The sequence below is a fragment of the Silurus meridionalis genome, chromosome 6, assembly GCF_014805685.1.
Source record: "Silurus meridionalis isolate SWU-2019-XX chromosome 6, ASM1480568v1, whole genome shotgun sequence".
Taxonomy (NCBI): Eukaryota; Metazoa; Chordata; class Actinopteri; order Siluriformes; family Siluridae; genus Silurus; species Silurus meridionalis.
The window spans coordinates 15,557,823-15,583,947 of NC_060889.1; the positions used below are offsets into that span (position 1 = coordinate 15,557,823).

Here is a 26,125-nt window from a genome sequence, read left to right on the forward strand (position 1 = left end):
ACCAGTTAGCTATGGACGATATAAAATTAATATTATTTTTAACATATATAAGTGGCATCTTTACATTTGGAAATACTGTGAATAGGTGAGATTAAATTAATGAATCACTCAGAGATTGTTTAGATATTATAATTGTTTTATATTACTATGATTTTATTTGTTTGATATTAATGTAATAATCTTGATGTTTCAGCTTACAAAATATAGTCATGAAATCTATGCTTATAATATAAGCCCAAAATGACTTCAAAAAAATATATATATATTTGACATATTCCTTTGATATTCTATTTACTGATGTAATGGTTTTCCTTTTTTTTAATTGTATAAAAATGCATCTAAGTGTAAATGTTATTGAAATAATAATATGTTGATATTATGATGATGACTGTAATGACATTGACATTTGCTTGACATTACCCTAATCTTTAATCTTAAAAAGGATGATTTAACATAATTTGATAGTTACATAAGTCATTTAATTAGTTTTCAGTTACAATTTCTGATTAGTTTAAGTAATTATGAGTGACTCATTATTTATAAACAATTTTCCATAATGTTTGTTCTTTCTTTTTTTTTTTTATAGAAATGATTTTAGTGAACATGCTGGTAGGTTTTGCTTCATTCATTTTTGCCAATATGGCAACGAAAAGCAGTTGACATTGCAGTTGCTACTGACATTCCAATATGCTTTTAATTTGTTTGCATTATCGTCTAAGTTGCTTATCTCCTGCCATAACAAAATTCTTTGAGCAAGATTAGCTTTATTCTTTCAAAAAGAATGGTTCCAAAGTTCTTATGCAGCCATGTTACATGTTTATCATATGACACCCTACATGCACAGAAGTCCTAAAGGGCATAAAAGGGTGGAGTATAGTACACTCTATATATACAATAAATTGTTGCTGTAATTGGTGTACTTTAAAACACATTAATACTGTACTGACCTTGTTCCAGAGTTATTTTAACAATATTCCATACTGTTAGGTGTCTGCCATTTTGTTAATAAACAGTCTTGAAGGCAGCATTGCATACATTTATTTGTCTGTGCTGATGAATGATTTAATGAGTGTTCATTTCTTGCAATTATTTTCTATCTTTGATTTTTAATGGAAAATACATAGAGATGGGCCATATAACCTAAATATTTTCCTGTTCATTACAGTTGTTATAGTGGCTTGTGACTTCAATAACAACAAACAGCCCTTCTGTGATTTTCGGCAAGATGTTAATGATGACAGTGACTGGATTCGCCATAATGGTCCCACACCTACATCTGGCACTGGACCCAGTGGGGACTATCCTGATGGCAGTAAGTTCATGGCTCAATTTTTTTAAAGGATATTATTAGTGTTAAAGACAACAAGCTTAAAAGAGTGGTATCTTTAATGAGTAAGCATTTCACAATGGTCAGCATAAGTCTGTGTTTAAGCACTGCAGAGTTATTGATGTGTTTAAAATAGTTCACCAGATGTATTGGAAAAAGAGCACAAGTGTTCACAAACTGACAGCTAATTAATTGCTTAATAATAATTAACACAAAAATCCAGTAACACTAAATGTATGTGCTTGATACAGTTTTAATATAGCTGACACACTACTCATGCCTCTACCATGTCGGAGGCTTTGATACTGTATGTAAATAATAGTCTATAATCCAAATAATGTGTTCTCAAGGTACAGAGGGTAAAGCTGGCAGTAGTCAGTAATCATATATCCAGAAAGTGCACCTTCACAGTATGAACATCTAATGAAGAAATTATTAATATATATATATATATATATATATATATATATATATATATATATATATATATATATATATATATATATATATATATATATATATATATATATATATATATATATATATATATATATATAGTCAATAAATAATGTGTTAATGTACTTCTGTTACTATCTCCAGAGGGTTTCTACATATACCAAGAAGCAGATAATGTCAGTAATGGACAGAAAACACGCCTACTAAGTCCTGTGATCAGCTCCACACCAGCTCAGATTTGCGTGCAGTTTCGGTACTACATGTATGGTGCAGATGACAGCAACACTTTGACCGTGCTGGCTAAACGACCTGGTGCTGAGGAAATGCTCTGGCAGAAAACTGGTATCCAGAGTCCATCATGGCTCGGTGCAGCTGTAACTGTGTCCCAACCAACAGGACAGTCTGTTGAGGTGAGTTAATTATATTAATGTGAGTTAATTATATAGTGACTTAATAATATTATGTATTGGGAAACAAATATGCCATTGGCTTGGATATGGATAGTTCTCTGTTCTAAAAGGGCAAAAAGTTAAGGAGAGAATATAGAAAGCATTACACTTCAAACTTATTTCATACTTATTTAGTTTTAAGCCTGCTCCATAACCATATAATAGAAAACTTTCGTTTTTCGTATTGTTGTTTTTTTTTTATTTTTTGCAATTAAATGAGGTTTGGTGTTTTAGTGTGCCAGTGTTGATTTGGTTTGTACATGCACATACCAACTCTATGTTGACTGTGACTGTTAGGGCTCTTACTATACATAGTAGTAGTGGTACACTTTCAATACATTTAAGTGAAAGGAAAACCATAAAATAAAATATACCTGTGCAGTTGCCTGTAATTTATTCTATCTTTCAGATTATATTTGAAGCAATGCGTGGCTTTACTTCATCCTGTGATACAGCTTTGGACAACATTAACATCACAGAAGGAGCTTGTCCTGGTATTTTCACTCATTACTTCTTCATTGAACTGACATATAAAGAAACAATCAAACTAAAAAATGAGCAAATCTTTTGAGACATGAACATTTTCACATGTTTACACAGATTGTATAACTGAGTGTGACTTTGATAAAATGGATGAGCTCTGTGGATGGACAAACCAAGTCTCAGTCCCCACAATGTTTGGTTGGACTTTTTGGAATGGACCCACTGAAACACCTGGTACCGGTCCTGAGGATGATTTCTCCAAACCAGGCTGTAAGAAATCTCTGAATTTCATTACAGACTTTCATTGTCTTTTTGTTTCTGTTTTCTATTTTGTTTAAATGTAAGAAAATATTAAAAGTGCCTTTTAAAGCACTGTTAAAAAAAACATATAGTGATTTTCTTTAGCTATATGTGTATGTTAACTCAATTAAAGTTGTGTAAATAGGTTATTTTAAGTACTATATTTGATCAGATTGGCTAAATGAGTATGTAAGGATTGATATGTTTTTAGTTGTTCTACTAAAATATTTTTGATATACTTGCTAATGTTAATGTTGTTAATGCTATTTCTAATCATAGAGCAAATTTTAAAAAACTGACCAATGTCAGCTAATAAATTATTTTTGGCTACATGTTTTATAATGACTAAAAATCAATAAAATTTTATATATATATATATATATATATATATATATATATATATATATATATATATATATATATATATATACACATATATAAAATTATATAATAAATTATAGCCTGTACAAATGCTTTACAATTTGTTTTTATATGTTTATTTCATTACAATCTATCAGTACTGGAAACAAATCTACTGGATGTAACCTTACAAATCTATTATTACAGTAGGATTGTACCTCTTGATGGATTCATCTGAAAGTGTCCCAGGGGCCTCAGCTCAACTGTGGAGTCCATCTATATCATCAACTTCTTCAAACTGCTTGCAACTGAATTTCCATTATTATATGTATGGCACTGCTGCAGACATGGAGCTTAATGTCCATGTTGTCATCATCGGTAAGCACCTGCTAAGATTACACTTACAAGAAAGCGAATGTTTTAGTGTTTCGCTTAGTGAATATTAAGCACTTAATAATCAATAAGATCTTTTTATAACAATCACAAATGATGTTTATGTGAAAATCCTTAGGAGGAACACTAGGAAATCCTGTTTTCAGTCTTAAAGGAAACCAAGGACAAGGATGGAAGCCAGCAGAGGTCAAATACGCTACTTCAAGCAATATACAGGTATGGACTGTGCGTAATAGATTTTACTTAATCAATACTACTATGTCTTAAATGAAATTGTTTTTGGCAAATTCTGCAGTTTAAGGCAACCAACTGAATGAAAGTGATTATATTATAATATCTGTGTTTTAGTTTGTAATTGATGGTGTGTATGGAAGTACAGAAGAGACAGATATTGCGATAGACAGTGTGTGTATAACAACTTGTGATGGTAAGATTTCTAACTTAAGCATCCTAAGATGAACATGCATCTTAGAATGTTAGTAATTCAACATTTTTTGTTCTACAATATTAAATTGCATTGAAATTTGATTTGCACTCTGTTTATTTTAGCTGACATAACAACCACAACGCCTACAACAACTGTTTCAACTCCAAAACCTTCAACACCTCAGCCATCCACACCTAAACCAACAACTCCAAAACCCACTACAGCTCAACCATCAACACCAAAGCCCTCCACACCTCAGCCCACAACTCCAAAACCCACTACAGCTCAACCATCAACACCAAAGCCCTCCACACCTCAGCCCACAACTCCAAAACCCACTACTCCAACACTGCCAACAACAACACCAGGTGAAAATAATTGTAGTTGCTCGCTACAGTATAACATACAATACAAACATGTTCTAAGCTTTTCTTTTGTCCTCTAATAGTGAAGTGTCCTCCTGATGCTGAGTACATTGAATGTGGTCCAGCTTGCATTCCCAGCTGTAAAGACCCCTCCACCAACTGCACAGGCTCCTGTATCAGTGGATGTTTCTGTAAACCAGGTTTTGTGTTCAGGGGAAAACGTTGTGTTCCTATTGAGACGTGTGGATGTCTGGATGAAAATAACAACTACTACGAGGTAAATACAATTTCCAGTTGTTTATGGTCTAATCTACACCCAGCCCTAATGCAGCACTATTCATTCTGTAAGTAATTTTCTATCAGCCAGGAGAGATTGTCTTTGGGAATGGCTGCTCCAAGCTGTGTCGCTGTGCAGGCAATTATACCCTGAACTGTGTGGACAACAGCTGTGACCCTTCAGAAGAATGTCGGCAAGTGGGAGGAGTCTATGGCTGTTATCCTAAAGGTGCTGTATAAATCTGTTTGGACGGTGGTTACTGGAGGATAGAAATGTACATGGTTATTAAATTAAGTCATGAAAAATGTTTTGATCTCATCGTTTTTAGTAAATATATCAATTTATTATGGAATAATATTTTTTTACCAAACCTTAATGGAAAACTTTCTCAATTATTTTGGATTTTAACACTGATTTTCCTTTTCATGTGCAGACACTTCAACGTGTATCGCCTCAGGTGACCCACATTACACCACCTTTGATAAGAAGAACTATAACTTCATGGGCAACTGCACTTACTTAATGTCAGAGCCATGTAACAGCACAGATGTTCCACACTTCGCTGTTTATGTTGACAATGAGAATCGCTACAACATTCCCACAATCAGTTATGTGAGTGCTGTCCATGTCCATGTTCTGGGAGTGAAGGTGTCCATCCTGAAAGACGGCATTGTGCAGGTGAGAAAATGCAATGAATAAAAAAATTAAATATTTTGTTAGAAATTAATTCAAATAAAGTAATTACAAACTCTTCATTAACTGTTCTCAGGTGAATGGAACCAAAGTGAACATACCACTGAGCCCTGTTCCTGGAGTGGACATCTTCAAACAGGGAACACTCTACACAGTGTCCATGAACTTTGGTGTGACAGTTCGCTATGATGGAAACCACTATATGGACATCAAAGTTATTAAAGAGTGAGTGTTGTGTTACAGTGATGTGGTTAAATAAGGCTCATGTAAAAAAAAACTCAATTCATTTTTTCTAAAATGAATAAATTGCTGTCATTCTCATATAATGTTTGTTTGTGTGCTTGTGCAGCTATCAGGATAAGCTTTGTGGCCTGTGTGGAGACTATAATGGCAACGTTATGGATGATTTCCGTACTCCCACTGGTCAACTGGTCAGCAGTCCAACTGAGTTTGGCAACAGCTGGAACACAGACCCTGAGTGAGACATTGGTTTTGAAAAGTATAAGTAGAGCGGGACTTGGTATTCCAAACTCCCTCTATTCTATAGTCATTATGTACAATGACAGAGAAATTACACTTATTTTCATTTCCATTTCAGCTGCAACAAAACCCCAGTCGACCCAAATCCTGGCTGCACAGACACAGAAAAGGATCTTTATGAGAGTCCTGCTTACTGCGGAATCATATTGGACAGCAAAGGCCCATTTGCTGTCTGTCACCCAAAAGTCAATCCTAATGTAAGTTGATTCGACCAGAACATTTACAGCTGAGCAGAGGACGATTTTATTCACATAACAGTAACCCTGTGCTTTATGTTTTAATTGTGTTCTTAATTGCTTTTGTGTAGAGTTTCTTCCAAAACTGTGTATTTGACCTGTGTGCTTTGGGTGGTCCTCACTCTGCACTGTGTGAAGCGATTGAAGCCTACGTAAATGAGTGTCAGGACCGTGGTGTCACCATCGGACCCTGGAGAAACAGTACCTTCTGCCGTGAGTCTCATAAAAATCTTGAATTCAAATATCAAAATACTTCTTATAGAATATATAAATATATGCATGTTCATATATGCATATATCATGCTATTATTTTAAAAGCAATTTGTTATTGCAGAGCAACATTTTGTGTTTTCCTTTTAGCTCTTACATGCCCACCAAACAGCCACTACAACCCCTGCGTGTCTCCTTGCCAGCCCTCCTGTAACCCTCCTCCACCTAGCCAGTGCACTGGACCCTGTTCTGAAGGGTGTGTGTGTAACCCTGGATATTTACTCAGTGGTGATAAATGTGTGAAGGCAGACACTTGTGGCTGCAAGTATAATGGACAATATTACCAGGTAAGGAAGTCAGTATTTCCTTGTAAAGTCAAACAACTAGTTCATGCTACAGTTCTCTAAACTATCTCTCTCTTTTGTCCCCGTATTTTAGAGCGGAGACAAGTTCTACACTAAGGACTGTGAGTTGCTGTGCAAATGTGATCCTCCATTTGTTACCTGCAATGCTGCAGAATGTCCTTCCATGCAGCAGTGTGGTGTGCAGGGAGGAGAAATAGGATGCTACCCAGTGGGTGAGTATTTTTTTACAATATAATTGTTTAGAATATAGTTAGTTTTAGTACACTGTCTAGATCACTGAAGATCATTTGTAAAAGAAGAAAGATAAATGAATATATCCACATGCTCTATTCCCAACTAGACTCACAGGACTGTATTATTTCTGGAGACCCTCATTACAACACCTTTGATGGTAAATTTTACACCTTCATGGGAACCTGCACCTACACGCTGGCCCGTACCTGCAGAAACAACACTGGTGAGTTTCAATAGGAGCTATCTGAATAGTCGACTGTAGTGATTATTACACTGATGCTCACATTTGTTCATTTATGTTTTTATTATGTTTTACTGTTAAAGTTTAAAAGCATTTGTATATTTTCTCAGTAAATTTAGTTAAGATTGTGCATTTGATCCACAAATTCATAAGATCATGAAATGTATTTGTCATTTTTGCATTTTGGATAAAGTATATTTGTCAAGTTCAGTGGATAGTATAATGTTTGTGTTTTTAAGGCCCCTGGTTCTCTGTGGAGGGAAAAAATGAAGAGAGAGGAATCGCTGGTGTGTCTTATCTCAAGAAGTTGTATGTGACTGTCAGCGGCATCACTGTAACGATGATGAAGAGCAGAACCACCCTGGTCAGCCTAAAACATATTCTTTGCTGGTCCCTTTTTAGTTCTACCAAGATAACAAATTGTTTTTAGCTGGAAATATTTAATGCTCTTCGTTTGTTTCTTTACAATATAGTTTGCTTTCTCAGTGCTTTACCTCTGTAATTATATAAAGGCAATTTATCCTCTATATCCACCTTTGTCTTTTTGTTTCTCTCCAAATCTTTCTCACCACTTCAGGTGAATGGTCTTAAGGTGGCTCTACCCCACTCTCCTTCTCCTCTAATCTCTTTAACATCAGCTGGACAGTATGTAATCCTCAGCACTCCTTTTGGTCTGGAGGTACGCTGGGATGGCAACCACTACGCTAAGATCACTGTGCCCAGGTACTGATTTATAGATGGGCTTCATTTGTGGCTTGAATACATGCAGAGCTTAATTTAATAGTTAAAATATTTTAAGTTAATTATTTGAAATTGTTATTTATTTATTTATTTGTTAAAATTTTTTTTACCCAAAACATTTTTTTTATTATGACTTTAATATCAGAATATAATTTTTTAAAATCTAAGTTTTGGATTTGCTAAGAGGTGGAGACCAAATCAAATGATCAAACAAAAACTTCTCTTGGTTATTGGTATTCATTCTCTCTCTCTCTCTCTCTCTCTCTCTCTCTCTCTCTCTCTCTCTCTCTCTCTCTCTCAGTACTTACTATGATGAGATGTGTGGCTTGTGTGGAGACTACAACGGAAATCCCAACAACGATTTTAAGAAGCCAGACGGTTCCCTGGCTGGAAGCTCAGACCAGTTTGGCAACAGCTGGCAAACTGACAAAGATGAAGATGAAAAGTTAGTCTATTCTGTTTTCATTTCTGTTTTTGATTTAACGTGCTGAACATTTGATACTCACTGGGAAACCTGATCTTTAATATGTAAAGTAAATCTGGGATTTGTTTTTAGGTGCAAGCCTGATGTCACACCTGACCCACCATGTGAACCAAGTCTTGAGGTTGAAGTGTCGAAACCAGACAAATGTGGAAAAATCATTGACACTGCAGGGCCATTCAGGTGCATGAACATAACACCAGTAGACTTCGAAACAATTATAGCCAGTCATGTGCACTGTGTAAAAATATACATGATCTGCTATTAGTCCAATAAACTTAACACTTCAGTAGCAGTGGCAGGAATGAGAACTAAAACAGTATTATAGTTACATTGCATTAGCAGTCAGAGCACATAGAGATGTATTTAGTAAATGTTTTTTAATATATGATTGTCAGAATTTATTAGATGGTGTGTTTGGGATATTAATGGTTTCTTTCATTCTTCTGTCTCTCTCATCCTTTTTATCCACCTTACACACATAGGGATTGTATAAAGGTGGTCGATCCTCTGCCGTTCTTCCAGAGCTGTGTGTTTGATATGTGTCGCTATAACGGACTGCTGCAGACTCTGTGTGATCAGCTCCAGGCTTATACTGATGCCTGTCTCAGTGCAGGAGCGCCGGTGCACCAATGGAGGGAGCCAGACTTCTGTCGTGAGTCTCATTCTAACTTAGTGTTCAAAAGGACAGTTAAACACACCCACATTCAGTGGCTTGTTGCCCAAATCACCGAAATAAAGGTTTCTGTTATTCTATTGAAAATATTTTGTCATTATTTTCATTGGATTTGTTAGAACTAATGATGTAAGCATATGTGCCCAGTGTGGAACACAAATTATACTAAAGATGAGGACAACAAATATGTTCTAGTTTTCAAGGTTTTTCTTTCTCTTCTAATATTTTTCCTCTCGGTTTTCTTCACAGCTCTGGTTTGTCCCCCTAACAGCCACTACTCTATGTGTGTGAGTTCGTGTCCAGAGACATGTGTGGGTGTGAGTGGTCCACCTGGCTGTGGACAGAAGTGTGTTGAAGGCTGCAAGTGTGACCCTGGCTTTGTCCTGAGCAACAACAAGTGTGTGCCTCTCAAAGACTGTGGCTGTGTCGACCATGACGGCTCCTACCACCCTGTGAGCTTTCACACACACACACACACACACACACACACACACACACACACACACATGCTTGTAAACATTCTGCATTCATGTACTGAGCTGAACTGCTTATCGACATATAATTGCATTACATAATAATATCATTTTCAATTAAAAAGAAGTGTCTTTGTACACTGTCAAGGTGAATGAGACCTGGTACCTGGAAGGCTGTGAACATCAATGTGTGTGTCTAAGTGGAAAAACTATTGCGTGCTACAGCACCAGCTGTTTGCCTACAGAGACCTGCCAACTTCTGGATGGAGAGTACATCTGTAAACCAAATGGTACAAAAACTACTGCGCATGCACTTTTTCAGTTAATAAGGTTTTTAAAAGTTTAGGTTTTTTTTTTTTCAAACATGGCAGGATCTCATATAAGACAATGTAACCTATCTGATTTTTTCCTACTAACCATTTTGACGTTTAGATGGACACACAACAAAACCACCAACACCCCAGCCATCTACGCCTAAACCATCCACACCTCAGCCCACAACTCCAAAACCCACTACAGCTCAACCATCAACACCAAAGCCCTCCACACCTCAGCCCACAACTCCAAAACCCACTACTCCAACACTGCCAACAACAACACCAGGTGAAAATAATTGTAGAGTCTCTCTACAGTATAACATACAATACAAACCTGTTCTAAGCTTTTCTCTTGTCCTCTAATAGTGAAGTGTCCTCCTGATGCTGAGTACATTGAATGTGGTCCAGCTTGCATTCCCAGCTGTAAAGACCCCTCCACCAACTGCACAGGCTCCTGTATCAGTGGATGTTTCTGTAAACCAGGTTTTGTGTTCAGGGGAAAACGTTGTGTTCCTATTGAGACGTGTGGATGTCTGGATGAAAATAACAACTACTACGAGGTAAATACAATTTCCAGTTGTTTATGGTCTAATCTACACCCAGCCCTAATGCAGCACTATTCATTCTGTAAGTAATTTTCTATCAGCCAGGAGAGATTGTCTTTGGGAATGGCTGCTCCAAGCTGTGTCGCTGTGCAGGCAATTATACCCTGAACTGTGTGGACAACAGCTGTGACCCTTCAGAAGAATGTCGGCAAGTGGGAGGAGTCTATGGCTGTTATCCTAAAGGTGCTGTATAAATCTGTTTGAAAGGTGGTTACTGGAGGATAGAAATGTACATGGTTATTAAAATAAATCATTAAAAATGTTTTGATCTCATCGTTTTTTTAAGAATTAAACATTATCAAATATATCAGCTTTATTATGTTATAATTTTATTTACCAAACCTTAATGGAAAACTTTCTCAATTATTTTGGATTTTAACACTGATTTTCCTTTTCGTGTACAGACACTTCAACATGTATCGCCTCAGGTGACCCACATTACACCACCTTTGATAAGAAGAACTATAACTTCATGGGCAACTGCACTTACTTAATGTCAGAGCCATGTAACAGCACAGATGTTCCACACTTTGCTGTTTATGTTGACAATGAGAATCGCTACAACATTCCCACAATCAGTTATGTGAGTGCTGTCCATGTCCATGTTCTGGGAGTGAAGGTGTCCATCCTGAAAGACGGCATTGTGCAGGTGAGAAAATGCAATGAATAAAAAAATTAAATATTTTGTTAGAAATTAATTCAAATAAAGTAATTACAAACTCTTCATTAACTGTTCTCAGGTGAATGGAACCAAAGTGAACATACCACTGAGCCCTGTTCCTGGAGTGGACATCTTCAAACAGGGAACACTCTACACAGTGTCCATGAACTTTGGTGTGACAGTTCGCTATGATGGAAACCACTATATGGACATCAAAGTTATTAAAGAGTGAGTGTTGTGTTACAGTGATGTGGTTAAATAAGGCTTATGTAAAAAAAAAAAAAAACTCAATTCATTTTTTCTAAAATGAATAAATTGCTGTCATTCTCATATAATGTTTGTTTGTGTGCTTGTGCAGCTATCAGGATAAGCTTTGTGGCCTGTGTGGAGACTATAATGGCAACGTTATGGATGATTTCCGTACTCCCACTGGTCAACTGGTCAGCAGTCCAACTGAGTTTGGCAACAGCTGGAACACAGACCCTGAGTGAGACATTGGTTTTGAAAAGTATAAGTAGAGCGGGACTTGGTATTCCAAACTCACTCATTCTATAGTCATTATGTACAATGACAGAGAAATTACACTTATTTTCATTTCCATTTCAGCTGCAACAAAACCCCAGTCGACCCAAATCCTGGCTGCACAGACACAGAAAAGGATCTTTATGAGAGTCCTGCTTACTGCGGAATCATATTGGACAGCAAAGGCCCATTTGCTGTCTGTCACCCAAAAGTCAATCCTAATGTAAGTTGATTCGACCAGAACATTTACAGCTGAGCAGAGGACGATTTTATTCACATAACAGTAACCCTGTGCTTTATGTTTTAATTGTGTTCTTAATTGCTTTTGTGTAGAGTTTCTTCCAAAACTGTGTATTTGACCTGTGTGCTTTGGGTGGTCCTCACTCTGCACTGTGTGAAGCGATTGAAGCCTACGTAAATGAGTGTCAGGACCGTGGTGTCACCATCGGACCCTGGAGAAACAGTACCTTCTGCCGTGAGTCTCATAAAAATCTTGAATTCAAATATCAAAATACTTCTTATAGAATATATAAATATATGCATGTTCATATATGCATATATCATGCTATTATTTTAAAAGCAATTTGTTATTGCAGAGCAACATTTTGTGTTTTCCTTTTAGCTCTTACATGCCCACCAAACAGCCACTACAACCCCTGCGTGTCTCCTTGCCAGCCCTCCTGTAACCCTCCTCCACCTAGCCAGTGCACTGGACCCTGTTCTGAAGGGTGTGTGTGTAACCCTGGATATTTACTCAGTGGTGATAAATGTGTGAAGGCAGACACTTGTGGCTGCAAGTATAATGGACAATATTACCAGGTAAGGAAGTCAGTATTTCTTTGCAAAGTCAAACAACGAGTTCATGCTACAGTTCTCTAAACTATCTCTCTCTTTTGTCCCCGTATTTTAGAGCGGAGACAAGTTCTACACTAAGGACTGTGAGTTGCTGTGCAAATGTGATCCTCCATTTGTTACCTGCAATGCTGCAGAATGTCCTTCCATGCAGCAGTGTGGTGTGCAGGGAGGAGAAATAGGATGCTACCCAGTGGGTGAGTACTTGTGAAAAGTAAAACTTTTTAGAATGCATTTATTTTCAGTAAATGATTTGGAACCATGCAGTTCTTTAATATAAGAGCAATTAAAGATAAATATTCACATGCTCTATTCCCAAATAGACTCTCAGGACTGTATTATATCTGGTGATCCCCATTACAACACCTTTGATGGTAATTTCTTTACCTTCATGGGAACCTGCACCTACACGCTGGCCCGCACCTGCAGAAACAACACTGGTGAGTTGAGAACTTTCTAGGAAGACTGCATTGTAGAACTGTATAAATACATTTCTACAGTTGTATTTGAAATGTATATGGTAACAAAAACTTCCAAAATCAATAAATCAATTATGGCACGCCATTTTTATTTCAAATTATATGTATTTACAGGCCCCTGGTTCTCTGTGGAAGGAAAGAATGAAAAAAGAATAATCCCTGGCATATCATACCTTAGAAAGTTGTATGTGACTGTAGATGGCATCACTGTAACGCTGATGAAGAGCAGAACCACCCTGGTAAGTACAAACTATTGAATATAAGGAGATTTATATATTTGTTTTATTTGAGGTGTATAAAATTATTCCCTTGATATTTTCTTGAATGTGTTTGGAATATACAGCATAAATTAAAAAAATGTCTTTTTTCTGTTCAGTTATTCTATTCGTATTATCCTTTCTTTGATATTGACATTTTACATCTGCTATCCTTTAAAATACTCTATATGTACAAAATTTATGTGTGCTTTTTTGAACAGTCCACATTTAATCCCATTTTTTATTATACCTTTCACTCTTTGGGAAGATGTTACCCTAGATTTTGGAGAATGGCTGAGAAGATTTTGTTCATTCAGCAAGAAATCTATTATTAAGTCGGTTACTGATGTAGGGTGACAAGGCAGACAACATTTCAGATAATCCTAAAGGTGTTCAATAGTGTTGAGTTCAGAGGGGGCCACTTAAGAGCCTCTTAATATCCACTCCAGCACATGAAAACTATATCTTTATGTAGCTAGCTTTGTGCACAGGGCGATCGTTCTGCTCAAACAGGTTTGAGTCTCCTAGTTTAGGATTTTATGCTACTGCATCCATATATGTTGTATACAATTAAGTTTCTTAGTCTTTGTGGTAACAGATTTGGATAAAACACTTGGCTGGAAAAGTTAGTTGTCCCATTACCTTTGTCTATGTAGTATATATGCCCAGACTTGATTTCTAAATTGTATTAAAGATTTTTTTTTAAATTAGTCTTGTTTTGGTAAAGGCTGCTTCTAAATCTAATTCTTTTTTGCTTCTCCATCACTTTAGGTGAATGGTCGTGAGGTGGCTCTACCCTACTCTCCTTCTCCTCTAATCTCTTTAACATCAGCTGGACAGTATGTAATCCTCAGCACTCCTTTTGGTCTGGAGGTACGCTGGGATGGCAACCACTACGCTAAGATCACTGTGCCCAGGTACCACTGCTGAAATCGACTAATTTTACTTTTACAATTTATTTTTAGAAAACAAGGAAAAAAAAAAAAAAATCAATAACCCTTATAATCTGTCTCTCTCTCTTTTTCAATTTCTCTCTCTTTCTCACTTTATCTCTCTCTCTTTCTTAGTACTTACTTTGGTCAGATGTGTGGTTTGTGTGGAGACTACAACGGAAAACCCATCAATGATTTTACAAAGCCAGATGGTTCCCTGGCTGGAAGCTCAGATCAGTTTGGCAACAGCTGGCAAACTGACAAAGATGAAGATGAAACGTTAGTCCATTTTGTTGTTTTTTATTTATTCTCAGTAGTTATTGGCTAATTTTTAATAGCTTGCCTGAATAGCAATTTCTTTGCAATTTCTTTTTAGGTGCAAGCCTGATGTCGCGCCTGATCCACCTTGTGACCCAAGTGTTGAGGCTGAAGTGGCTAAACCAGATAAATGTGGGAAAATTATTGACACCAGTGGACCATTCAGGTATGCAGATTTGATTTATAGACTAGACAGTAATAGAAATAATGCAAACACACAGTAAACTTGTGTTTTATACTATTTTTACTACTGTTTTCATTTTTTTGGGCTCCTTTGTTTCTCATCCTCTTTATCCTTTTTACACACATAGGGATTGTATAAAGGTGGTCGACCCTCTGCGATTCTTTAAAAACTGTGTGTTCGATATGTGCCACTATGACGGACTGCTGCAGACTCTGTGTAATCAGCTCCAGGCTTATACTGATGCCTGTCTCAGTGCAGGAGCTCCAGTGCACCAATGGAGGGAGCCAGACTTCTGTCGTGAGTTTTGTGACACATTCAGAACAAAATTTGTGACTAAACTCACTGAAATTCAAAAATTTCTCTTATATCAAAACGGTGTTTTACATTGTAATCAGGCTTATTTTTTGTTGTCTTTTTTATCAAATTAAGTAATAATATCATTACTTAAATTAGTTTATGTCTCTTTCCATTTTGGAGTTTTTGTGAGCAGAAATTGTAAACTCTGTACGAATAATGCCACAAATGCTGATATTATGTTGTATTAAAAATGTTTCTCTCTTTCTTTTCTTCACAGCTCTGGTTTGTCCCCCTAACAGCCACTACTCTATGTGTGTGAGTTCGTGTCCAGAGACATGTGTGGGTGTGAGTGGTCCACCTGGCTGTGGACAGAAGTGTGTTGAAGGCTGCAAGTGTGACCCTGGCTTTGTCCTGAGCAACAACAAGTGTGTGCCTCTCAAAGACTGTGGCTGTGTCGACTCTGATGGCTCCTACCACCCTGTGAGCTTTCACACACACACACACACACACACACACACACACACACACATGTGACAGGCATGAAAACCACATATCAACCATTTCTGAATGTACTATATATAATACTATAATTCAAGCAGATTATTTGATATTGTTGACTAACTCATTTATTAACTAACTAATATGTGTGTTTCTGGATTGACTAGGTGAATGAGAGCTGGTTCCTGGAAAGCTGTGAACATCAATGTGTATGTCTAAGTGGAAAAATTATACATTGCAGTAAAAGCAGTTGTCTTCCTACAGAGACCTGCCAACTACTAGATGGAGAGTACATATGTAAACCTAAAGGTAAAACAAATCCAATATACCTTATTGTTGTTTATCACTTTAGATCAGATTAGAGCAACAATGTTCATTCTGTCTTTTTTTTTTTGAAGAGCCTATCATTTCCGGAATTTGCTCTGTGTCTGGGGACCCCCACTATACTTCTTTTGACCAGAAGGTCCATCACTTCATGGGCTCATGCTCTTATACACTCACAAAGCCCTGCAATGAGACATCATGGTTGCCATACTTCACTGTTGACACGCAGAATGAACATAGGGGCAATAACAAGAAAGTGTCCTATGTCAAATCGGTCATCATCAATGTGTATGGAAGTAAGATCATTCTAGGCAAAGGACGTAAAGTTCAGGTGAGAGGCACTTCACAGACTTTATATTCAATTGCAGTCATGTGTAGGCGAAATGTTTGTACTAAATATGTGTTTGTGTATCCAGTAGTACAATATCAATACCTTTCTTATTTCAGGTAAATGGAGTTCAGGTGATTGTGCCCATCACTCTGCCCAATGCTGTAAAGATCTTCCTCAGTGGAAAGTTTGTAGTGCTGGAGACAAAATTTGGTCTGCGTGTGCGCTTTGATGGCAATCACCATGCAGATGTCAGTATTCCTGCCGCTTACAAAGGCCTGTTTTGTGGAATGTGTGGTAAGATTAATGCCATGGTTTAACAAAACTATTAACATTCATATATATTTATTTTGATATTTTAGTCATTAATCAGCTATATTTTTTGTAATATATATAGTATATGTTACAAATGTTGTGCTGTTGTTAATGTTCTCTTTATTTACATCAATCCCAAAGGAAATTACAATGACAACCCAACAGATGACAACATAATGTCAGATGGCAAACCTACAAGCAACACAAATGAGCTTGGAGAGAGCTGGCAGGTGCCTGATGATAGACCAGAGTGAGTGATACCACTCTTAACTACTGTAATCTAGTAAATGCAAACACAGGATGTGTAGTGGTCAAACAGTTAAAGTACACGTTGGTACATGCTTAATAATTATAGATGAAAATCTTGGAATGTGGGACTCATGAAGTAATGCCTAAGGGCAAAGCACTGTAAGACAAATACTCTGTTTAGTTGTCTGTGCATGTACCTGATGGTTATAGAATTTTCTTATTTTGTTTAGGTATTTAAAATGCATTGCTTCTTTTTATTTTGACTTCCAGTTGTAGTCATGGAGGTGGAGATATTGAATGTAATAAAGATATTGAGAGTGAAGCTAAGAAACCAACTAGTTGTGGAATGATCACTGATCCTGATGGTACGCGCAACACACACACACACACACACGCACACACACACACACACACACACACACACACACACACACACACACACACACACACACACACACACACCACTTCTCAGGCAGATCTTCACAGAGCTTAATTTGATTGGCAGACTGTGTGCCATATGGTGTCTAAGCTCCATTCCTCTTCTGGGCTTTCAGGAATCTTCAAAGCATGCCATAATGTTGTGCCGCCTAACCCATATTTCGAGAACTGTGTGTTTGACCAGTGTGGCACAGGTGGATCTGCTGTGGCCCTCTGCCAGGCTATTGAAAGCTATGCGGACCTATGTGCCCAAGCTGGGGTGCCAATTAACTGGAGGAACAACACTTTCTGTCGTAAGTATTTGTCCATGAGCACGAGGTGTGCCTTAATTAGCAAATTTTGTTTCTTATTTATTATTGAGATAATGCATGCATGTTTTTTTTATTTTGTTTCTGTGTATCAATAGCTGTTACCTTCTCCTATGTTGCATATTCAAAACTGAAATTGTTTTTTTTAGCAAATTAAGCTATTTGATGGCTTTTTTCTGTCTTTTAACCAGTTTGCTTGTTTCTCAATGTCCTTCAGCTCTAAAATGTCCTGTTGGCAGTCACTATGAGCACTGTGCTACTGCATGCCCTGCAAGCTGTCAGGATCCTGGATCAGCCAGCACATGCACACAGCCATGTGTAGAAGGATGTGTTTGTGACAAAGGACTTATATTGAGTGGAGACAAATGTGTGGCCTTCAGTCAGTGTGGATGTACTGATAAAAACAGCTACTACAGACCTGTATGTAAAAATTACTGTAATTAGAAAAAGTGTTACAGAAAGAGTTTTAAATGACCCCTAAGCACATCTTTGATGCCCATAATGGCCATATGTTGCTGATGCTCTATTTCTTTTTTGTTTATTGTACAATTCTAATAATATAGTTCTATGTACAATCATGTTTTTCACAAAAGATGTCAACCTTATGATTGTGTGTTATTATTCAGGTGGGCGAAAGCTGGTTTACTAAGGATGACTGCTCTGAACGGTGCATGTGTTATCCTTTGAACAATGTCACATGTGAAGCCTGGAAGTGTAGCCCTGCACAGGAGTGTAAAGTTCAAGAAGGCCAGCTGGGCTGTGTGAATACAGGTATGCACTTCTCCAACCTATTTATAGTATACAGAGTGGGTATTCACACAAGTCACGTCCAAGTACAAGGTTTACTTATTTTCTACATCCAAAACAATATTTTTTTACGTTTACATTTTGTAAATAACTACTCACTGTTCAAGATGTATGAGCTAACAGCTAATTTAACCCTGCATAATTGTATTACTCATTCAGTCTATAATTACTATGTTCACTATGTACACTTATTACAAAGTCTTATGAAAAGCTAGCAAAAGTCCACTGTAGAGAATTTATTTAACTCTCTAAATCTCTGTGTGTATAGGAGTGGGTATTTGCCACATAGCTGGTGATCCTCATTACTACACCTTTGATGGTATCATGCATTCCTACATGGGCACATGTACTTACACTTTGGTGGAAGTGTGCAACAGCTCCATGGTGACTCCATTTACCATTGTGGCCAAAAATGAAGAGCGTGGCCAGCCTGAAGCCTCCTACGTTCGTTCTGTCACTATATTCCTTCCAGGAGCTAATGTCACACTGAGCAAGAGCAAGAGAGTACTGGTAAGGGTTAGAAAAATGGAGGGTGTACATAACCAAAACTTGATATGTCATAAAATGTCACGAAAGAGTGGCCTTATAAGCATTTGTGGTTTATAATTCATTATTACCAAGAATACAATATACCTTTGTAGATACAAAAAAAAAAATAATTTGATCATATAGTTTTCGGGTTTTGTCCTATATAGCTGGATGGGCAAAGGATTCGTCCTCCGATGGACATTGCTATAGCCAAGGCCAGGGTGTTCACTAGTGGTGTCAACAGCGTGCTGTCAACTGACTTTGGCCTCATTGTCCAGTTTGATGGTGTTCACCATGTAGAGATCACTGTACCTGGAGATTATTTCAACAAGGTGAGAAAACAAGCTAATGATATTCACTGGCTTTGTCGTTATTTCTTGAATAAGGCTGTAGTTCATCCCTTCAACTAGTGTAAGATTCTAGATCTTGATATACTCACAAACTGAGTACAGTGGAGATAAATTGCACCAAGTAGCATGGAATAATACAATTCCCAAAAGCATATACATGAAGGGTATTATAGGTAGCATTCCATCACAGACCATAAAACATAACAAACCAAAAAAACAAAATCATGAATCAGTTGTTACTTGTAGTATGAAATTGTTGCTCTTTTGTTTTCTGGCTTATATTTGTTTTTTTTTTTTGTTTACTATGTTCATAGGTATGTGGTATGTGTGGAAATTACAATGGTGATTCCAATGATGACAACTTAATGCCAAATGGCCAGCCAGCCAAAGATGTCATAGAGTTGGGTAACAGCTGGAAGGCAGAGGGAGACAAGGATCCTGGGTAAGTTTCTGAAATGGAAATCCAGTAGATGCAATTTAATGTCTGATAACAAAAGAATTAGGTATTAAAAGAGATGATATTTGAAATTTACTCAAAACATTTTTAGACATTTCATTCAGTTTTATAAATTAAACTCTTGGTAGTTAAATCATCTGCAGCAGGAGGAATGTCAGAAATAAGAGAGTCAATTCAAAAGTCAAATCTGCAGGAGGCTAGAGAGGGATAAATTATCTCTGGCAGATGAATTGAAACCAAAGTAGGAGGAAAAGTAGCATCTGCTTATTTCAACATATTGAATATGGCAAATTTTTTAAATCTGAGTACAATATATTTGAAGTCTTAGTTAACAATGAAAAATATTTTTTTAAATGATTGCATGACAAGTTTTTGAGTACACACTTGAGTAAAACTTAATTAAAGTACATTTGCCATATTAAATTGAACATAATTTTTTTTTTTACTCTATCATATTTATTTTATTTATTTTTATTTTGTCTCTTTGTCAATCTCTGTCTCTGTAGATGTCAGCCAGACACACGTCCGGATGTTCATCCGAACTGCACAAAAGAGGAACTGAATGTTATCCAGGCTCAATGTGCAAGCATTATCATGTCAAACCAGTTTAAGCCCTGCCACTTACTCATTCCTCCTGAACCCTTCCTGGGGAACTGCATCTATGACATGTGCGAGTATGATGGCATGGAGTCCACACTGTGCAACAACGTGGAGGCCTATGCCCAGGCCTGCCAGACTGCTGGTGTCACCATCAGCTGGAGAAACACTACCTTCTGTCGTGAGTGATACTTCATTTACTTACCCACAAGAGAACATGGTCTTAAAACGTAGTCTTGGTACTTAATGCAATGTCATGTTGTTAATGCTGTATAGAATCAGGTAAGAAAGTTTAAGAAGTAGTGTAATGAGAGATCAATGCCTCAGAGTGGCTCAGATATAAAACAGCAGCTGCTCTGTTTTGAATTTCCATACAGCTCTTCCATGCCCCCCAAACAGCCACTACTCAGACTGCACACCACCATGCCCTTCCACCTGTGCAGACCTTTTCCCTATTTTCTGTCCCCTGCCACCAAATGGCTGTGTGGAGGGCTGCCAGTGTAATGCAGGCTTTGTGCTGAGTGACGGCAAGTGTGTACCATTTTCCAACTGTGGATGTGTGGACAGCAAAGGAGAATATCATGATGTGAGTTGCCTATTTTTTTTTTTACCTATACATCAGCAAACCCAACATCAGGTATTATTAAGAAACATTTGTAAACCACAATGTTATACAGAAAAAAAGTGGTCAGTAATCATGTTGTGTTTTACAGGTTGGGGATTCTTGGGTGACAGAACATTGTGTCCGAAAGTGTACATGCAGTCATGGAGGAGTACTGAGCTGCAAGAGCTTTCAGTGCGGCTCCACCTCCATTTGTGCTCTGGACAACGATGGCGAGCGCTACTGCAGACCTGAGTGTGAGTCCTAGGAACCAATTATCCTCCTTTTCTTTTTTTTTCTAAACTTGTAAAAAATATGAATGTTTGATAGGTTTGTAAGTATGTGACAAATTTGTGTGCCTGTTTGCTTTATTTGATTATTTGTTTGTTAGTTTACATTAGATAAACATGTTTAAAATAATTTTTACATTCCTAGATTTTGACAAGTGCACCATTTCTGGAGATCCCCACTACCGCACCTTTGACAAATTCAACCACCATTACCAGGGCCCATATACATATATATTAACCAAGGATCATGACCTACCCCGCTTCCTCACACCACTCACTGTGAGGGGTAAGAATGCCCGCAGAGGTGGCAACAACCGCATCTCCTACCTGCATGAGGTATATGTAGAAGTGTATGATGTCAGCGTTCGCATGCTCCAAAAGAAGAGGCTGCTGGTAAGAAAACTCATGATTACAAGCATGCAGTGAAATTATATACGCAAACTCAGGCACTACTAATAATATTGAAAATTTGTTCAAAATGTAGCATCTAATTGTGAGGGATTTAAAAATTGTCACATTGATTTTTAAAACAAAAAAAATTTAATTTACTTAATTTGATCATGTCTGTGCCATGGGGATTCATCCGACAGGTTAATGGTGAGCGTGTTTTCCCGCCATTGAGTCCTAACCAAGGCATCAAGATCTCCTTGAACTCCCGTTACCTTCAGCTCACAACTGATTTTGGCCTTACTGTGCGCTTTGATGGCAACATGCAAGGAGGTGAGAATAAAGCACATTATTCGCACCTTAGTCACAGCCACACTCAGCATAAACAACACAGAACAAACACACACACCCCAACAGTAACACCTTTCCCCCTCAACAGAGGTAATTTTGCCAAGCACCTACAAAACTCATGTACGTGGCCTTTGTGGAAACTATGACGGTCGCTCCAATAATGAGTATGTGAAGCCTGATGGAAGCCTTACCCGCAACCTTAATGAGTTTGGTGATAGCTGGAGAGTGAGTGACAAGCAAGGAGAGGCGTTTCATACCTCAAACCTGCCACTGCTTGCCCATTTGCACAAGTAAGTAAAGCACTTTCAAACTAGGCCTTGTTTAAACCATCACCTCATCAGCTCTCATTTCACTTTTATTTTATAATCTAATAGCAATTGTAATAAGACAAAGCTACACATTACAATGTATGGTGTACTACACTAAATACAAGCATATAAAAGGCTTTTGTTTTGGTTTTATAGTTTAAATTATCCTACAAACTCTATCTTTGTATCCCATGCCTCGCTACAAAAACCTTGATTTTAAATTTCTCTCTCCTTGTTTATCTGTGTGCATCTTAGGAGAGAGGTGGAAGAAGAATTAGACTCAGGCTATGAGACAGTTGGATGCACTGAAGCTCAGCTGGAGGAAGTTGCAGGGAAGAAACAGTGTGGTGCACTAAGTGACTCGTCAGGACCCTTTGCATCCTGCCACGCCACAATTTTGCCTGATCAGTTCTATGAGTAAGTAAAGTGGCTTGATTGATTGGAATGACTTCTACCCAGAGAGCACAGATGTTTTTTTAATGTGTGTCTTGTACTCTAGATGACTGATAGACTTTACTGTAATGAGTGTATTGGGTGCAGATCATATTCTTATTGTATAATATTCCTGATATATAAAAATGTACATTACTCTGACCAGGACACTGCATGTGTGTGTTTTGTAGGGACTGTGTGTTCGACTTGTGTGCAGAGCAAAGCAATTCTCCACTGCGCTGTCAAAACTATGCTGCTTATGCTCTGGCTTGTCAGGAACAGGGAATTGTATTAGGTTCATGGAGAACACAACTGGAGTGTGGTATGTGACACACACTTACACACCACTTGTCTATCAAATGTTTTTGGGCGTGTAGTTTCTTAGATTTTTCAGTAAGTGACATTTTTTTGGTTAATACTATATGTAGTATATATTATATACTCCTGTTTCCAGATGTTTCAGTCTGCAAAGTATTTGACCATTATTAATTATTTGCAGAACATAAAGTAAAGCATGGGCATATATAAAATTCCTCACTTTATTTTTTCTAACATTTATTATTTATATTTTATATTTATATTTATAATAAAGAGTAAAGAATGCATTTTCTATAAAATGACTAATGTACTCTAATAATTCGTCTTTTTTTTTTGCTGCCACACACCCACCATATAAATATATTAATGACAAATACACAAAATATATATATATATATATATATATATATATATATATATATATATATATATATATATATATATAATATGAAAACCAACAGCTTAAAAGTTTTCTCACTGTGAATTGTGTGTGTTGCAGCCCTGTCATGTGGTGCCAACAGTAGCTACACAACCTGCATGACAGCATGTCCAGCATCATGCGCTGACTTAGCAGCACCCTCAGAGTGTGAGCAGAACTCGTGCTTAGAGGGATGTCAATGCAATCCTGGATTTACCATGAGTGGCGACATGTGTGTTCCTTACAATGAGTGTGGCTGCACATTTTTAGGCCGTTACTACACCGTGAGTCCTCAGTTGTGCGAATTTGATGGACAGTTATTTCTGACTTAAGTAATACATGTATTGTAAGCTTAAAACAATGTGTCACCTACGGTTTTCTCTTCACACACACAGCTGATGGAGACATTTGTGACTGAGGACTGTGCTCAAAGCTGTGAGTGTACACCCACTGGTGCTGTTTGTAAACCCAAAGGCTGCAAAGACAACCAAGTCTGCGCCATCTTCAACACCTTACGTGACTGCTACAACCGTGAGTGCATCCACTTAAAATTCTTCACAATATGCACCTTCCAGTATTTGTCTCATCGCTTCTCTCTATAGTTTGGCAGTATACTTTGTCAAGCAAATATAAGCGCTATCTAAAGTTCACTCTGTTTCTCAGAGGACCAATGCTCAAGCGCACCATGCTTGAATGGTGGTACGTGTGTTGAGGGGGCAGACTTCAGCTATACCTGCGTATGTCCAAAAGGTTTTAATGGAAACAACTGTGAGGATAAAGTAGGCCTAGGTAACTACAAATATCAAAATGATCAAAAATACATCTGAAAAAATGTAGCATAAATTTACCCCACTTGTATACAATGTTCTTTAAAGAATCAATGGTATATTGTGCCTATTGTTCTAACAGATCAGACAACCATCATCCTTATTGGAGTCTTGGTACCACTTGCGCTCATCATCATCATTACAATAATTATTTGTGTCTGCAAGAGATCAAAGAGGTATTTCAAGAAAACCAAAATTCACAGTAAAATATTGTCCAAAATATGACATTTATGAAATAACAATCTATACTATAGCATTAGGATTTGAACTCAAATAATAGCTATCAAGTTAAACAATTTCACACGTTTCCATTTGGTTAATTTTATAAAGCATATTCCTATGAATTCTCTTCTCAGATACAGAAAATACAGTTATGATACCAGTAGCAGTAACAGTCTACCATTGGGAAATAAAGGTATGTGTGGTGTCTTCCATTAAAAGCTGTTTTTGCTAACAGTGATAAAACTATACGATTTGATTAACAGAACTAATATTTGCCAACAGATCTTCCCTACACAAACTTGGCTGAAACCAGGAGAAGTGTGGACAGCACAGTGTTAAAATCTTCTAACTTCTGAATCAGCCATATGTTCTAATTTTCAATATGATTTTATTTTGTATTTATTAAAATGTGAATATTACAGGAATTGGCACGTGAACAAGAACTATTGAACTGCACTGGGATTCTTTTGCCGATTGTGAATTTTTGAATAATTTTTCATTACTTATTTGTAAACCTTAGTGAAATTGTTGGTACAAGGTGCAATAATCTTTTGATTAAATAAATAAAAAAATTCTAAACAGTATGTTGTATTATTATTATTATTTTTTTTTTTTTTATGAAATATCACAACAAATGCCCACATCCATTTATTTGGGTCTTTCAAGTGCATTACCCAGCAGGTAATCATACTTCGTCACAAACTTTCAACACATTTTGTGATTTAAACACTTTGGATAATATGGGTAAACCTTTAGACATCAGCAAATCACTTGACATTCCAAGAAAAATAAAACAATTGCAATAAAGTGCTTAGATGGAAAAAAAAAAAAAAAAGTTTAATACAAAAATAATAAAAATAAAACATGTAGTCTCATGTTTTTAGCATGTTTATGGAGTAGTACCAACTTCAAGTCTGCTGACTAACAGTTTGAAATAGCTGAACCAAAAACCTATTCATTTGTTGAACAATCCAATAATGAGACATTCTTCCTACTGAAGCCATGGCATTTCACATTTTCATGCCTCATACAACGAAATAGGCTAGTCAGATTGATCATATTTGCAGATTTTGGACTGAAGGAAAAAGCAAGAGAGCTTTTTAGCTTAAAAATTTTATGAAATGCAAAAGAAAAAAAAAAAAAAAGTGAATTGTGAACAGGACATCACTTGGATTCCAGATAAGCACTGAATGTTAATGCACAAAAATATATTAATAAAAGGGTCAAATTTGATCAGAATGAAATTATTATAATGTGAAATGAACACAAAAAAACAACAAATACAGTTCAAGAAAATGGTTCGGGTAAAGCATATAAAGAAAATAAATACATCAAAATGTCAGATTATGAGACACCCACCAGGAGAAACATTAAGCAATTAACCAACTCACCTGTGGACCTCAACATGGTTTTTTTTTTGTGTGTGTATTTGGGTCAGAAATTATGAGTGCTTATGTAAAGACAAAGCACGATGAAAAGGGGGGGGACGGGGGGGACGGGACATTACACATTCCATTACCTGTATAACAGTCATGTATTAGAGAAAAAAGCTGTTATATGTGTTAATGTTGCTAATAATAAAACTACAGCACTGTAATTTCTGTCCAAAGATTGCATAATA

At 37.0% G+C, this 26,125-nt stretch overlaps 1 protein-coding gene across 1 annotated transcript; it reads left to right on the forward strand.

The window, feature by feature from the left end:
* Positions 1-25,633, forward strand: zanl (zonadhesin, like). Its single transcript, XM_046851883.1, has 69 exons — positions 1-85; positions 587-609; positions 1,166-1,312; positions 1,928-2,193; positions 2,642-2,726; positions 2,833-2,985; positions 3,583-3,753; positions 3,887-3,984; positions 4,117-4,195; positions 4,318-4,563; positions 4,644-4,837; positions 4,924-5,065; positions 5,271-5,515; positions 5,607-5,755; positions 5,880-6,008; positions 6,129-6,267; positions 6,378-6,519; positions 6,667-6,863; positions 6,955-7,093; positions 7,222-7,338; positions 7,596-7,720; positions 7,934-8,079; positions 8,399-8,542; positions 8,654-8,761; positions 9,064-9,233; positions 9,504-9,706; positions 9,876-10,017; positions 10,160-10,330; positions 10,411-10,604; positions 10,691-10,832; positions 11,054-11,298; positions 11,390-11,538; positions 11,669-11,797; positions 11,917-12,055; positions 12,166-12,307; positions 12,455-12,651; positions 12,743-12,881; positions 13,008-13,124; positions 13,278-13,402; positions 14,192-14,337; positions 14,488-14,631; positions 14,729-14,836; positions 14,982-15,151; positions 15,429-15,631; positions 15,817-15,958; positions 16,048-16,304; positions 16,421-16,598; positions 16,758-16,866; positions 17,136-17,230; positions 17,420-17,596; positions 17,829-18,031; positions 18,238-18,382; positions 18,687-18,928; positions 19,114-19,278; positions 19,611-19,738; positions 20,260-20,531; positions 20,728-20,936; positions 21,064-21,208; positions 21,387-21,634; positions 21,832-21,961; positions 22,068-22,269; positions 22,543-22,704; positions 22,911-23,041; positions 23,537-23,739; positions 23,851-23,986; positions 24,119-24,244; positions 24,365-24,458; positions 24,639-24,697; positions 24,787-25,633. Exons 1-69 carry the CDS (start codon positions 12-14, stop codon positions 24,858-24,860), a joined length of 10,665 nt encoding a protein of 3,554 aa, XP_046707839.1. The 5' UTR covers positions 1-11; the 3' UTR covers positions 24,861-25,633.
* Positions 25,634-26,125: the final 492 nt, after the last annotated feature.